The sequence below is a fragment of the Poromitra crassiceps genome (genome assembly GCF_964638095.1).
Source record: "Poromitra crassiceps genome assembly, chromosome: 26".
NCBI lineage: Eukaryota > Metazoa > Chordata > Actinopteri > Beryciformes > Melamphaidae > Poromitra > Poromitra crassiceps.
In genome coordinates, this window is record NC_139640.1 from 9677290 (window position 1) to 9692561 (window position 15272).

At 43.6% G+C, this 15272-nt stretch overlaps 1 protein-coding gene across 1 annotated transcript in view; it reads right to left on the bottom strand.

Moving 5' to 3' along the window:
- Positions 1–1032: 1032 nt before the first annotated feature.
- tmem145 (transmembrane protein 145) overlaps positions 1033–15272 on the bottom strand; it is a gene marked incomplete at its 3' end in the record, with an annotated part of 74210 nt that continues 59970 nt past the window's right edge. The window contains exons 12-15 of the mRNA XM_083661236.1: positions 12780–12952; positions 11424–11544; positions 9050–9238; positions 1033–1281 (exon numbers count right to left, since the gene is read on the bottom strand). Of these exons, the coding sequence (XP_083517362.1) occupies positions 1033–1281; positions 9050–9238; positions 11424–11544; positions 12780–12952 (732 nt within the window). The remainder of the gene's footprint in view (positions 1282–9049; positions 9239–11423; positions 11545–12779; positions 12953–15272) is intronic.

Sequence of the window (15272 nt, forward strand, 5' to 3'; positions counted from 1 at the left end):
AATAACCATGTAACTACAGGGTAACAAGATCTGTACTTATAGGGTAATTACAGGGTACAAGAAGTGAAAGCTAAATTCACTTCTTGTTACCCCGTAGTTACACTATAAGTACAGTGTGGTACCCCGTAATTACCCTATAAGTACAGATCTTGTTACCCTCTAGTTACAGGTTAAATTCACTTCTTGTTACCCCGTAGTTACACTATAAGTACAGGTGTGGTACCCCGTAATTACCCTATAAATACAGATCTTGTTACCCTGTAGTTACATGGTTATTTGCGGGCTGTATTCTAAAGCGTTACGCAAATTTGATATAGAGAGTAAATATCTATGCTTTATCAAAATGTGTCAAACATAAAACATAAAGTATTATTTATTTATTTTACATGAAGAGGATAAATACTTAACTCTTGTAAAAATGTAATGGCATGAGATTTTTGACGGTCACAGCACCAACTGGAATTCAATGATGTGTGTGTGGGGGGGGGGGTCAAAACAAAAGTGTTTTTTTGCGACAAAACAAACTATTCAGAGTGGTAGCTCTCTCCTGTTTTAGCTATTTACAAACTCCTCCGGGCCCGCCGTCAATGCCTCATACATTTTTGAATAAAAGTATTTCAGAATTCATTTCCGCATCGTGCACAGCTATCATTCTATTGCTCTGGCTACATCCACTTTGTCATCTCTCTCCCTCTGTGTGCCTCCTACAGGGTCAACATCAAATATTTATTGCTTCTTTATTCTTTTACAAGCTCAACACTCCCATCTCAGCCATTTTCCCCCACACTCCGTCACTCCAGTTATTTCCTCTCACAGGTGAATAGCGACCGTTTAGGGACTCTCTTTCACATGCCCCTTTCTTTTCTTCATCGGTCACAACTTTCTCCCCGCGGCCCCTTGTAGCTTTTAACAGTGACATCTCGCTTTCCACATCCCACTCTCATTTCTCTGTACTGTATTGTCATTCCATCCGTAGCCTTCACTCCTTCTCTCGTCTCGTCTCGTCTCGTCTCTGTCCTGTCCTTCTCTGTCTCACGCCTTGGTGCCACGCCCTGCTCCTCCTCCGCCCTGCATGCTGAAGTACTCGGTGAAGGAGGGGAGCCGGGGGACCACCGGGGGCGAGTGCGGCGCGGCCAGGCGGGGGGGTATGGGAGGCAGGGGCGGCGGGGGCAGCGTCGTTGACGTCAGGTCGGCGGCGGTGGTGATGATCTTTTGCTCGCTGTTCATCGGCACCTCTTGTCCTTTCCGGGCCACCGTCTCGTCCACCGTCTTTACCGGGTCCTGGAGGGAGGGAAGAGGGTCAGGAGGTCAACTTCAACTTTATGATGCCAACGGGGGAATTAGGTCACCAGTTCTCTCTTGTAAAATAGGTTTTGAATTTTCAATAAGACTAGCTGGTTAACACGTTCACTGCCAATGACGTGTTAATACGTCAAAAAAAATCCAACGGTTGACTGCCAATGACGTGTTAATACGTCAAAAAAATTAAAAAAAAAAATTGACCGTGGGATGTGCATCTAACCCTTTTACATCTCTTATATAAATATTGGAGCCACCGAACGTGTACAACCCATTCCACCGACCCACTAAGTGGCGACAGTGCTCTCCCAGACTAGAAAAAGCAGAGCCAAAACTGCAGGGGAACGCGCGATGAAACCATTCTCATACTGTAGAATGGATTGGCGAAAACGCTTTCGCTTTCGCGCTGATTGCTGGCGGTGAGGGATTGCAAATTTGCATAATAGATTACGGGGGGAACACACTTTGAAACACGCAGCATAAATAAGACCAGAATCGCAAAAGCTTCATCAAAGCTCTCAACCGAAACTCCAAGAAACGAGCGAGCCCATCCAGACTTGGCCAGCGGCCGCCAGCAGACAGGCACAGCAGCAAAGCAGTGAGCCTGGTGACGCGAGGTTACAGCAGCAACAGAAACGAGCTTGTGACATGCCCGCTGCAGCCAAGAAGAACACACACGGAGGGAGGAGTTTGAAGGAGAGGGGTGTTTCCTGCTGTTATGGAGGAAATTACTGTTCAAAACTATTGTTTAGATGTCTGACGTCTTACTGATGCCAAAAATGAATGGTTAAAGTGACTGTTCTATCGAATTTCACAAAAAGCTATTTATCTCAGCTTAAATTTTCAGACGCTGAAACCATGCTGTATTCAAGTGCTAATGCCTACATAACTACTAACTCTACAAACTAACTCTTTTAGACAGAGAAAGCACACATTCTATTAGTTCTTTTTAGATATTTTGTGTTCACAAAATCTTAGCAGAAATGAATCCTCAGGTCTTGAAAGATGAGCCAGAATCCTCAAAAAACCTCTCTGGCAGAAGTTACCTACAGTAAAAAAAAAACAGCTGGCAGTGAATGTGTTAAGAAAAAGAAAAAAATTGAAGCATTGATCACAAGATACATTATGCAGACATCACATATCCACAACACATTAAGAGCATCAACAGTCTATATCAGGGGTGGGCAACTATTTTTCATGGGGGGCCACATGAGAAATCCAGATTGTTGCCGGGGGCCCAACAAATATTGTCATGCCGTAACCCAGGGATGGGCAACTTTGATGATAGAGAGGGCCACAAAAAAGTCCTCGCTACCAGATTTTGCTGAGGGCTGAACGGCGCCAGCGCGAAAAAATTGGGGCATTTGAAGCCAGGTTTAGAGGAATAACTCATTTTAAATTAACAGTTGTGATGTCATTATTCAGTCTTAACCACCAATATTTGATCCTTTTCTCACTCACTCCTATGTCACCACACTCTCCCTGCAGGGCTTGAAATTAACTTTTTTCACCACCTGCCAATATGGCTGCTAGATTTTAAAGTTACCAGCCAATTAGAATTTAATTTATAATTAAGCCCATAGTTAATGAACTAATCATGTACAAAACACACACACAGTCACATATTTTATATACTGTATATTTTTTAAGCCTAATTTTTGCCATCACAGCTGCTTTTTACATGTATGGGATAATACAGGCTAATATACAAGGTGTCCCAAGCTCTGAGTCATTATAAACTCAATTAGCTACAGAAGCTATGTTCACATTCAGTCCTTGTATATTTCTCTCATGTGTTCATCATTCCTTTCCTCCTCTGTGTGTGTGTGATTGAGAAATGAGATGCAGGTGGTGTTCATCCTAATTGGCCTGGTCAGGTGTCTGATTGCTGCTGGCTGATTGGCTGGTGGAGAGCATTTAAGCCAGCTGATGCCATCCTGTCGCCCTTTGTTCTCCTCATTCCCAACGATGATGGCTGCTGTGCTGACTGCTGTGTTCTGTCAGGTAGGAACTGTGTGTAGACCTACTTTAGTAGTTCTGCAGAACTTTATTAAGATGTGTCTTGGTAGACCTGTGCAGTCTAAACTGTAAATAGTTACCTTCCAGATCTACACTTTTGTACACTGTAAATAACACTTACCCAAGTAGCAGAAAGTAGGGGGAGAAGCCCTTTAGTTTTTTGTAACATTTTCTCATGTTTATTTTGTAGGAGCTTATAGGTAAGAGCTGTGTCTCTTATTTAATCCATCATTTTCTTTTCTTTAGTAAATTTAAGGTTGGGGATTAGTTTGATTGGTTAGTTGTGTTGGGGCCATGCTGTGCTCTGAAACTAAACCTGCTACAACTTGTGATGGTGGTTTGGCTGATAATCCTTGGGAGTGGGAAGAGTGGGGGCACTTTTGTGTTGCGGTCCGGTTCCCCGAGGCCGGTTCCTAACATAATTGGGTGCTCGTCTGCTTTTCTCATTCGTCAGCACGTCGTCTGTGTGTGTGTGTATATATATATTTTATATGTTTGTCTGGTGGGCAGTCTTTGTGCAGGTGGTAAATGGTGTTAGTCAAGGTGCCTTTGCATGGAGCTGAGGAAGCTCATGGTGGTAAAGCTGGTGGAGATGTTTGTTGGAGGAGGAGCCGGTCAGAGGAGACAAGTAAGACTGAGGAGGGGCGTGACAAGGCAGGGCCGTCAGTAGCACCGTTTCTCCTCTTTCTGTGTAGACTGCTACCCTACAAGAGTCTCCGTACATAGACTTGCCTGTCACTCTGACTCCCAAGCCGTCTAAATCAGCGATACAGACGTATGTACAAGTGTCACAGAAACATTTCAAAGCCACATATTGAGAAGAAGAGTTCATAGCTTCTCAACATCGGGGTTAGAAAGCTCGACGCTGCTCATAAATGCCTCTTTTCATCTGAAGTCTGTGTTGGTGATATTTTTTACCGAGCCTTTGGCCAGAGTGGCGCTGTTGAGCGCTCTGACGGCTGAGAGCTCTAACCTGGAAAAAATATCACCAGCACAGACTTGAAATGAAATGACTGTGTGTGTGTTTTGTACATGATTAGTTCATTAACTATGGGCTTAATTATAAATGAGTTCTGACTGAACGTTACTATAAAGCACACATGGGCAACATATGGCCCCCTGTGTGGCCCGCAATGGAATTGCAAAAAAATATTTTTTTAATTCAATTTTTTTTTTTTTACAGTGCACCTGAACGCAACATACAAGATACCCGCTGAATAAGTGTCCAAATGTTCATGTCATTCTGGCCAATATTCTTCTGTTATAGCATTTCAGTCTGGAATATGGAATATCTTTCAATAATCTTTATGACTAAAAGGCCAAAAGTAATCTCATGTGTAAGAAATGGCTGTTCTACATTGAGGTAGAAATTTAAATAATTAACTTGTTGGTTTTGGATTTATTTAGCTTCAAGAGTGCATGTTCGTGTGACCCTCAACACAGGCTTTGAGAATCCCAGGCCACTTACTGATACTTATGCTTAAATTAACCCACTCATATTCTGGTTTATTTCAAGAAAAACATTTTGGCTAGTGGAAATTCTAATTGGCTGGTAACTTTAAAATCTAGCAGCCATATTGGCAGGTGGTGAAAAAAGTTAATTTCAAGCCCTGCAGGGAGAGTGTGGTGACATAGGAGTGAGTGAGAAAAGGATCAAATATTGGTGGTTAAGACTGAATAATGACATCACAACTGTTAATTTAAAATGAGTTATTCCTCTAAACCTGGCTTCAAATGCCCCAATTTTTTCGCGCTGGCGCCGTTCAGCCCTCAGCAGACTTTTTTTGTGGCCCTCTCTATCATCAAAGTTGCCCATCCCTGGGTTACGGCATGACAATATTTGTTCGGCCCCCGGCAACAATCTGGATTTCTCATGTGGCCCCCCATGAAAAATAGTTGCCCACCCCTGGTCTATATAAAAGGGGCAAGTGGGCAATCTCTATCTGTCTGTTTCAATGTTTGTCCCACTGATGATGTCATAGGTGATGTCATAAGAGATAAATCACCTCATATCATCACTGATGATGTCATAGTGATGTCATAAGAGCAAAACATCTTATGACATCACTGATGATGTCATAAGCATTGTGACATCAGTGATCATAAACATTGTGACATCATTGTGATGCCATCAGTGATGCAAAATTGGCAAATGTGCACTGTGCATGACAATAGAGCAGGTGAGGCCATGCAGCAGCCGAGCTGCGGGCGAGGCCGAGCTGCGTCTGCGACCTGCAGGGCGGGCAAGGCCGCGCAGCGGGCGAGGAGCGCGCAAGATGCCTAGTGTCAGAAACATTAGTCAGACTGTCAGACATAATGGACTGTTCCAAAAGTTGTAGCATTTCCAGGAAGTGACATCACCTGCCTTTTCTAAAGATGATGGTGGAAAGATAAGTAAGTGACATCTGCTTTTAATTAATTTTCTTCAAGTTTTGTAATGTCTGACAGAGGGGGACGAGCACGCTGTGTCAGCCCTGTTACCAGAAAAGCATACATTAAAAAGTGATTTGTTTGGAATTTTAAATGTAGATATATAAGATAATTTCGGCCTCTCATGAATGCACACCATGTGGTGTTAGCACCTTTACCAGATGGCTAGTAATGGCTGCCAACAACATTTTTCGTCAACCCTGTTACCATTCTAGGGTAACAGGGTTGACGAAAGTATGCTTTTGTGTGTACATGAAAATAAACTTTTCTTGCCAATAGTATTTAAAGAATATATACATGTTTTTACAGTTTCATCCCTAAATATTATGTTTTTTTATTTATTAAACTGATAGGTAGGCAAAAGTGTGTTGATGTTACTGACTATATGTCTACTAATCTATATTAACCCTATTACATCCATAACTATAACTTAAACAGGCAGTATAACCAATATGCTAACTGTTGTCAACCCTGTTACTGAGGTGTCAGCCCTGTTACTTTCTGTGAGACTGTGTTGGATACCAATACAATATAGTATTCAATTATTTATTTTTTTGCTACATTTTGGTGAACTGCCAACTCTGTTACAGACACCACGCTCAAATTCACCATACCAGACTGTATGGGTTGCAGCTGCTGCTGCGGTAGTGGGCCCATCTCATGTCACATTAAATCATAGAACAAATCATATATCAATCATATAATATCAAAGAACACTTGCGGTGACTGGCTGCGAGCAAAACCATACAAATAGTATTTTGTTTCTAGATCTGTGTGCAAAAAGGATCTAATGCAGGTATCGTTTAACTGGAGAAGTTTCAATATTACTTGGTCGATATGATACGCAGCCCCGCCTTTACATTCTTCCTGCTGGTGTGCAGCACAGTGGAGGCTATCTGGGCTCCCTTTCTGCCATTCACTCAGTATGAAAAACATCTATAGATGTGAAAATTGCCCAACCTAGATAATCCATTACAGTCGACATGAAGCCTTCATTTGGTTTTGTTAAAGTTTCAGTTTGATTCTTAATTCATGATGCCAGAGTGAGCGAGTGTTTTCATATTGGCGCTGCATTACGTTACGCTCTGCTTACTGTCACTCACCTGACACCCACAGAAAGAAATGGAAGTGCCTGCCAGCAGGGAAGGAATAATCCTTCCAAAACGTGTCACCTTACAAACGTAGTTGTCACATCCATGTCTTCCCCTCATTTGGGGTGTCTTTATTTAACTGGGGCAGCAGTCAATTTCAAGCTAGGTTTCACACAGTTGGTATTAAAAGTACATGGACTATAACCATTGACTGTATATTGTATCTGGACGGACTGAGCCCATTGGGTTTTTTTCATACCACAAAATGAAGCCTCGATTCTCCTGCTTCCTGGTAATGTTTGATTGGATGAATGGATTTTCCTGGAGCATTGTGGGTAAACCTGGTACTACAGATGCAGTCTGGTGAGTCGCGAGCCCAGCCGACCGTCCGCCTGGCTTGTGTTCTTTTAATAAATCCACGGCATGGTAGGATTGCCTTCTTAACCAGGGAGGGTCTGGTGAGACGTAGGAGGAGCGCGGCCGGGAGAAACCCACAGAGCCTTAGCCCTCCATGCACTGAAGGGTCTTTCAATACTGCGGTGTAGCACTAGCTCTATTGCAGCGGATAGGGCGTGATCAGCCCTTCCGCGGGCAACGTAGCAGACAGAGTAGGAAGGCTGATCCGTAGCGGCTGCTTCCGGGACGCGAGTCGGGGTCTTAATCGGCCTCGGCTGGGTCTACTGGGCGAGGGTGTATGATGTTGACAGACCCGAAACACCTTACGACCCCAGCTAACATCACTGATGACGCGTCCCAGCGCATGCCGAAGTATGTATTTGAACGTGGTGTGAGCTTCCAGCCCCTTAGCTATTGCTAAGCCTCCACAAAGTAAATCCGATTTCGAAATATGCGTTATTTTTGATAAATTGACCTCAGAACGGGGATACAGTTACGTGTGTCTACTAATTATTATTATTAAAACATCATAAAGATAACGTTGTTTCTGATAGTTTGCTAAATTACTACTTGCTAATCTGGTAGCGAGCTATCTGGCGAGCTTCTTCTTCTGCTTATTCTAATAGCTTTCTGGCAGACTAGATGCCTTGCGGCACATTGCTGCCTCTCGCTGGTCGGAAGTATTACTGTTCTTATTTATCCGACGTATTTATCGTCTATTAAACACTAAATGGGACATGAGAGCATGAAAAATACTTGGAATTGTTGATTCAGACCATAATCTAATTTGCAAAGTGTTTATTTAGGACATAGACCGAGAGAGAAGTCGGGCCATTTTCCCATTCACTTCCATGTTACCGATTTTGTTTCTGCAGTACCCACGTCGCCCCCCACTGGCAATTCGAAAGAATACAATTTCCGCACTAGCTTCACGCAGGGAGAGGCTCAATTGCCCACTGACTATAACTTATAAATGACACCAGTATTCTCCTTTAAGCTGTCTCCTCCCACCATCTGCACCACCCTTTCATGACTGACGTGCATTTAATCAATAATCAATAATCAATAAGGGCTTATTCACCTTATGTAGCCACGCACATTTGACCCGGTTGTGTGGTCGTGTGACGACTTCCGGCAAAAAAAAAGAAAAAGAAAATGGCTGGCTGCTCCAATATCATCTAACTCTGAATTAACTAATAATTTAGCCAATTGTATGTAACATACCAAATAAAAGCAAACGGCAATGTCAAAGAATGCAACGCCATGTAACTGGCTCGTTAAGTCTCGCATTCCAGGGAATTACGTTAACGTCTACGGGTCTTATAGGCGTGAGTGGCTCGAGCGCTCGGAGGAGAGAAAACCATCTGAAGCTTTCTTGGTTGGAGTCCAGGTATGTTTTACAAGAAAGTGCTCGTCATTGTGGACGATAACGTTATCTGACCTGGCTAACAGTGGATACTCGCTTGCTTGCTTGCTGTGTACCGAGCTCAAAATAGTAGGCTACGTTCTTTATTTTACCCCCTGCACTGTCCGCTCCAAAAACAACTCTCTTCTTCATGACGTTCTTTCATATTTCGCGCCGTGACCGCCGGAAGTGTTAACACGACCCGGAAGAATTTTGCCCACCCGCACGTCTGAACATAAGGTGAATAGCCTTCACTTGAATTGATGTGATCAGTCAAATGTCATTAATAGAGCAGTTGGCCCTTCATATTTTCTAGCCTGCTGTGGCTTTGACCCTTACAGTCGAATCACTTCAAGGCAGGGTATCAAGCATGCACACAAAAGCGTGTGCACCATCAAATGAGACTCACTGATTGGATGGAGAAGAGTTCAGTGAAGTTGGGTTGAGAGTCGCCCAAGAAGGAGCTGTTTCCATAAGCATGATGCGGGAAGCTCTCACCGCCCGCTTCCCCCTTTGGACTGGAGAGCAGGATCCCGATCTGGGACGTCCGAACATGGTACGGGAAATTCTTATTGGCTGCCGAAGGCCGTGTGATAATCTATGAGATAAAAAATAAATAAATAAATGAGTACTTCATGCAAACAAATAAAGCTTACGCTTTTTTGTAGGGCAGGAAATATTGACTTCAACAGTCGACACCTGTCCACACTGAATGGTAACAATACTGAAAGAGTCACAGAGTATAAATATCTACGTGTTTGGCTTGATTAATCATTTACATTTAACACTTTTTACAAAACACTTCTATCTTTTCATCCATATATATATATATATATATATATATATACGGTATATATATATATATATATATACTGGACTGGATCACAGGGTCCGAACAAACGCTCTACTAACTGTTTTATGCTTCAAGTCCCACGGGATTATTCGGAACAGGGAAAATCTGCCATTCGTTTATCTGCACCAATAGAGGCTTTTCACGGGGTCCATTTTGTGTGGAAAAGGCAGGGTAAACACAGGTGCAAGCAAAACACTAATGAGGGTTTCCAACTTCCAATCATGGAAGTTTGACCCCCATGAGAAGGGTCTATCACATGGAATTATCTACAACCCTTTCTCAAGATGGACACTCTCACCACCACCTGGACAAGTCAAGAAGAATGTGTACAATTGTTTAGTAGTATGGTTTTCTTGGGGGGAAAAAAGCCTTTCCTATTGTATCTCAACATCATTGAAAATGAGGGAAACCTCAATGATTTTTCTAGGTTTTAATATAAAGCTGTGGATGGGAAAAGAGAATTCCCACTGATTTTTACACGCTGAATTCATTCTCAGCTATACTCTATTTGTAAATCTTAACCCTAGAACACTAACGTCGGGTGATTTTCACCCGGACAATTGAATTCACGTGATTTTCATTGTCTTGCTGCTGTCTGAGGTGGGCGGGTCCTTAGGTACCTTCAGGATGCTCACTGACGTCATTGAATGTAGGTTTGTTTCCCTGCTCCCATTCATGGTTTTTTCTACCGGCTACGTGTTCGGGTGATTTTCACCCGACGTTAGTGATAGAGGGTAAAATATCTTCGGGTTAGGGTTAATGGTATTGTGGTGACTTTTTCTTTTTTTCACCACACAAGTCCCATGAATGGGTGGACCGAAGGAGAAGTTGGGAGCTCCTGTTTTTTTTTGGGGGGGGGGGGATTTTTTTATAACGATTACCTCATTTTTCCCGAATTTGACATATTTTTTATAGTGTCCCCCATAATAAACTTTTTTGTGTTTTTTGTGATATTTCACATTTAAAAACAAAAGAAGAGTACCTCAATTTGCCATGTATTGTTGTACTTTAAGATATTTTGATGAGAAGTATGTTTTATGGGGTATATTGCATCGGGTGAAATACACCCGACGTTAGTGATGGTGTGACTTTAAATCACGTTAGTGTTCTAGGGTTAAACCTAACACATAATGAGGTCTGAGGGAAAGTGGGAATTGCAATATGCACACACTGAGCGAGAATATCATAGGAAAGTGACATAAGCAGTAAGTAAAGAAATGTGTCCGAGTAATGTAATATACTACATATTACTAGTTACTTTCATTTGAAAGTAATAAGTTACTTTACAATATTACTTTCTGTGTAGAGTAACTCGTTACTTATTACACTACCCGTGTATACTGTACTTATTACTATCCCGAAAAATAATTTCAACCGCCTTGAAGTCAGTGTAAACAATCCAAAATTCTAAAATGTTATTCTTTTCCTTTGCTATTGTCATCTATAGTGGTTATTTGCATAAAAACACACAGTTTGATTAGGAAATGATTGTATCTTTTTTAAATATGTGCTTTGATTGAATAAAATGTAACTCAATTTGTAACTTGAGTTACTTGACAAAGTAACTGGTATAATATTACTGAAATCCTATAAGTAATAAGTTATATTACTGAGTTACTGCTAAAAGTAATATATTACATGTAATATGTTACTTTTGTAATGAGTTACCCCCAACACTGATGAGCAGTAAGTAAAGAAATGTGTCCGAGGTGAGGGAGAGGTAGATAATGGTGTGTGGGGGGAGACAACCAGCACAATGGAGTTATGACTCAACGATAATCAATAATGTAAGACATCGTGAATAATGTGGACTGTGTGTGTGTGTGTGTGTGTGTGTGCGCGTGCGTGCGTGTGTGTGTGCGTGCGTGTGTGTGCGTGCGTGCGTGTGTGTGCGCGTGTGTGTGTGTGTGTGTGTGTGCGCGGTACGAACAAGGAACACGATGTGTGCGTATAGGTGGATTCCGAGCTGGATGCCGTTGACGATCTTCTCCCGGGCCCACTTTGGAATGCCGAAGTTGGAGATCAGAGCCATGACGGGCACCGCGAAGAACCTGCGGAGGAACGAGAGAGAAGCGGGTAGATAGAATAATCAGGAAGAGGCAGAATATAATGAGAGAGGACAAGAAGAACACAGTTTGATGGCAAGCAGAGGGGGAGAAAGGGGGAGAAAGGGGGAGAGAGAGGAGGCAAAGGCACGGAGAAAAGAGAAAGATGGGAGGAGAAAAGACAGATAATGAGGTGGGAGAGATGGCGGTTGTAATGAGAGGGAGAGATACAGAGATAATATGAGTGCCTGTATGTAATCTACCCTTCATTTCAAAGCCGGCGAGAGAGAGGCTGAGCAGGGCGCACAGAGGTTTTTGCTCACAGTCGTGTGAAAAGGATATATTTTCATTGAAGCATAGTTATCTCACGCACATATTATGGCAGGAGGAATTATTCTAATAGAAGAGACCTTGAGGAGCCGAATAAGAATAGATTTACTGGAGCGATCAATCACTCAAGGCCTGTTATCTCTACCGTGAGAGTGTGGCGCAGGGAGGAGCAGAGCTGGCGGAAGGGTACCGGAGCGTGAAATAAATAACATTTTCTAAGTCCAGAACCATTAAAGCCATCAACTATCGCGTGCACATTTTAATAGGGCAGCGTAAATGATTAAAGTCAAGAGAGCTCAAATAAACAAACATGGGTTTTTCTGTGAGATTAGTTGATTAATCAATTAGGTGATCGAGGTGGTTTTAGGCATTCATCAAGTAAAAATATGTGTTACATTTGTTGGTTACAGCTCCACAAATGCTAAGATTTGATCCTTTTCACAGTTTCATGTCATTATAAAATGAATAGTTGAGTTTGAGAATGGGCTTGGGCTCTGGGAAAACTTGTGACGGGGATTTGTCATTCGGTTTTGACGTCCACTAAATGATTCATGGGGAAATAATCGCTAGATTAAAGGGGCACTCCACGGAAAAACAATGCTGATTTATTTTGCACATAATCTCACACATATCCGAAAATTGTAAACAGTTTGGCAGGCATTCATTTCGTTTGACAGTTATTGAGAGTTGATTTGAGTTAAGGTGTGGACCAGTGATGTCATTTGTGCATGAATGCCGTCACTGGTCAACTCTCAATAACTGTCAAACTAAATGAATGTCTGCAAAACTATTTACATTTTTTGAACATGTGTGAGATTATGTCAAAAATTATTCGGCATTGAAAATCGGCGGAGTGTTCCTTTAATCAATAATGAAGAGAATGGATAATTACAGCCGAGCGGCTCTCTCACCACAGCGTGTAGGTGGTGAAGAAGGGGATGTAGAAGGGTTGTTTCTCTGGATAGTGTTTCAGTGACACCAGCACGGCGTAGCAGAACCACACGTAGGCCAGCAGCTGCAGGCCCATCAGCCCGTAGCCTGCGGGACTGTCGTAGGCGTACAGCACCTCCCCTGGGTCAAAGAACTGGCACAGACACAGAGACGCACCGTCGTGTGGGGATAATATTCTCACAAAACTATGACATGGTGGATACACACACACACACACACACACACACACACACACACACACACACACACACACACACTGTGTCTGTGTTGGAAAAGTTTAATGTGATGGTTGAATTCTTACACTCAAAAGTAAGTAAAGAAGGACTGACTGGAGAGAGTGTGTGCCCTAATTACTAAGACTCACTCGTGGTTAAGCTGATGTGCCTGCCGTGATGACCCAGCAAAGGCCTAGTTATAACACACTCTGTGTGTATGTGACATTGACACTTCTCCTAAACTGGGTTATTGGCATGTGTGTGTGCGTGCGCGTGTGCGTGCGTGCGCGTGTGCGTGTGCGTGCATGTGTGCGTGCGTGCGCGTGTGCGTGTGTATGTGTGTGCGTGCATGTGTGTGTGTGTGTGTGTGTGTGTGTGTGTGTGTGTGCGTGCATCTGTGCGTGCATGTGTGTGTGCGTGCGTGCGTGCGTGTGCGTGTGTGTGTGTGCGCGCGCTCGCCCGGACAGTAGATTACGTTTCACTGTCCAGGGACTGGATAGCGAAGTGGACATACAGGGTTACCCTCACTCCAAATATCTACATTATGCATAGCTCCAACAGCTCTGCTATGGAGCATTTCAGGCGGCTCCAGAACCTGTAAGATTCCGAACTGCAGCAGTGCCACCTTTCAATTCACAACACACCCACCGGCTCTACTTCATTTCCAATCGTAACCTAGTTTGGCTTATTTTTAGTAGGAGCTCCCCAGAGTTTTGAGCTCTTTATTAGCAGGGACCACGTGACCGAGAGAGGGCAGCAGCAGATAAATTGCACTGCTCCAGCTCCACATATGGCTGTGTGAGAGATGGCTATAGGCTCTGGTGTTAAATATAGCGTTGATACTTCCCCCTGCGTTATGCCCATCCACCACGCTGAACTGTAATTCAGCGCTCCAACGCGAAGCGTTACGTCTTACTGCGCCGAAGCCGTCGCAATGAATATGCAGAAATGTAAACTATTCCACCCCTGAAGGGTGTTAATAATTCACAGGCGCTCACGCTGAACACCAGCCCAACCGTCCTCGTTCTCTAAGCATAAAGGGAGTGAAGATGTGAGGAGATGGTAATTCTTTGCGACGTGGGAACTTGTAAAGCCTCGTCAGATCCCAGTTCCATTTCAAACACTTGGTGAGTCTTGCAGATGCGTGGTGGTGTTCAACAAGCCACTTCACAACCAAGCTGTCTTTCCACTTGCAGGATAATCCAACAGAGTCACTGATCTCACTTCTGTTATCTCTATCTAATCAAAGAGAATGCAAGATGGAGACAGTGAACAGGAATTGTAAGCGTTATTGTGGAGCTTTGAAGTTCAGCTCGTAGTTTGGAAATGCTGCTCCTGTACGCTTCCATCATCTATAACTCATCAATGAATTGGAATAATTTCCTCTATCCACTTGATGCATGTTCATGATGCATCACAGCTCGAAGGTCCTGGGTTCGATTCCCACCTGGGACGCTGTGAGCGCTGAAGGAATGCGTGCCCGTCCGCATGTCCTCCAGTGCCCACCGCCCGCGTGGGGTCTTCCAAAGGGCCTTTCTGTGTGGAGTTTGCATGTTCTCCCCGTGCTTCCCGGGGTTTCCTTCATATAGGAACCCCCTTCACAAAAACATGCAATATCCTGGTTGCTAATGTGGTTCCTCCTCTGGTCGTTAAGGGCGCCTGTTCAGAGGGAGGGGAACTGGTTGAGATAGCGTGAACCTCCCATGTGCTATGTCCTACCGGTGAAGCTTCCCCTGTCAGGTGAAAAGAAGCGGCTGGCTAACTGCCCATGTCTCGGAGGAAGCATGGAGCCAGACCCTCTGCCAGATCGGCAGAGGGTGGAGCAGCAACCCGGATAAATAAAAGTAAATTAGCACTAATGGGGGATAAAAATGGGATAAAAAATCGGGGGGGGGGGGCATATATAGCATATATCTGTCTGATGACCGTCTTGATAGAAAGAGCAATGGCAGCCCACACTGGCCTGTAGGCCCACCATACTCATGAATATTTATGAGAATATTACAAGAGTCAAAGGGCCCTATCATTGTACGGCGTTATCGTTTGCGTTTGCGCTGCGTTTGCGTGCCTCTTATTGCTATCTTCCCAGCGTCTAAGCTGTCGTCTGCCTCCACCGTCCAGTTTTGCGCTGTGATGACACAGGTTTTATTACCTCAGGCTGCTGATATCAGTGAATTCCCTGCCATGTTTACTGCCTGTGTCGACACACTTCTGCAATTTGTAATATGCCAAATTGCA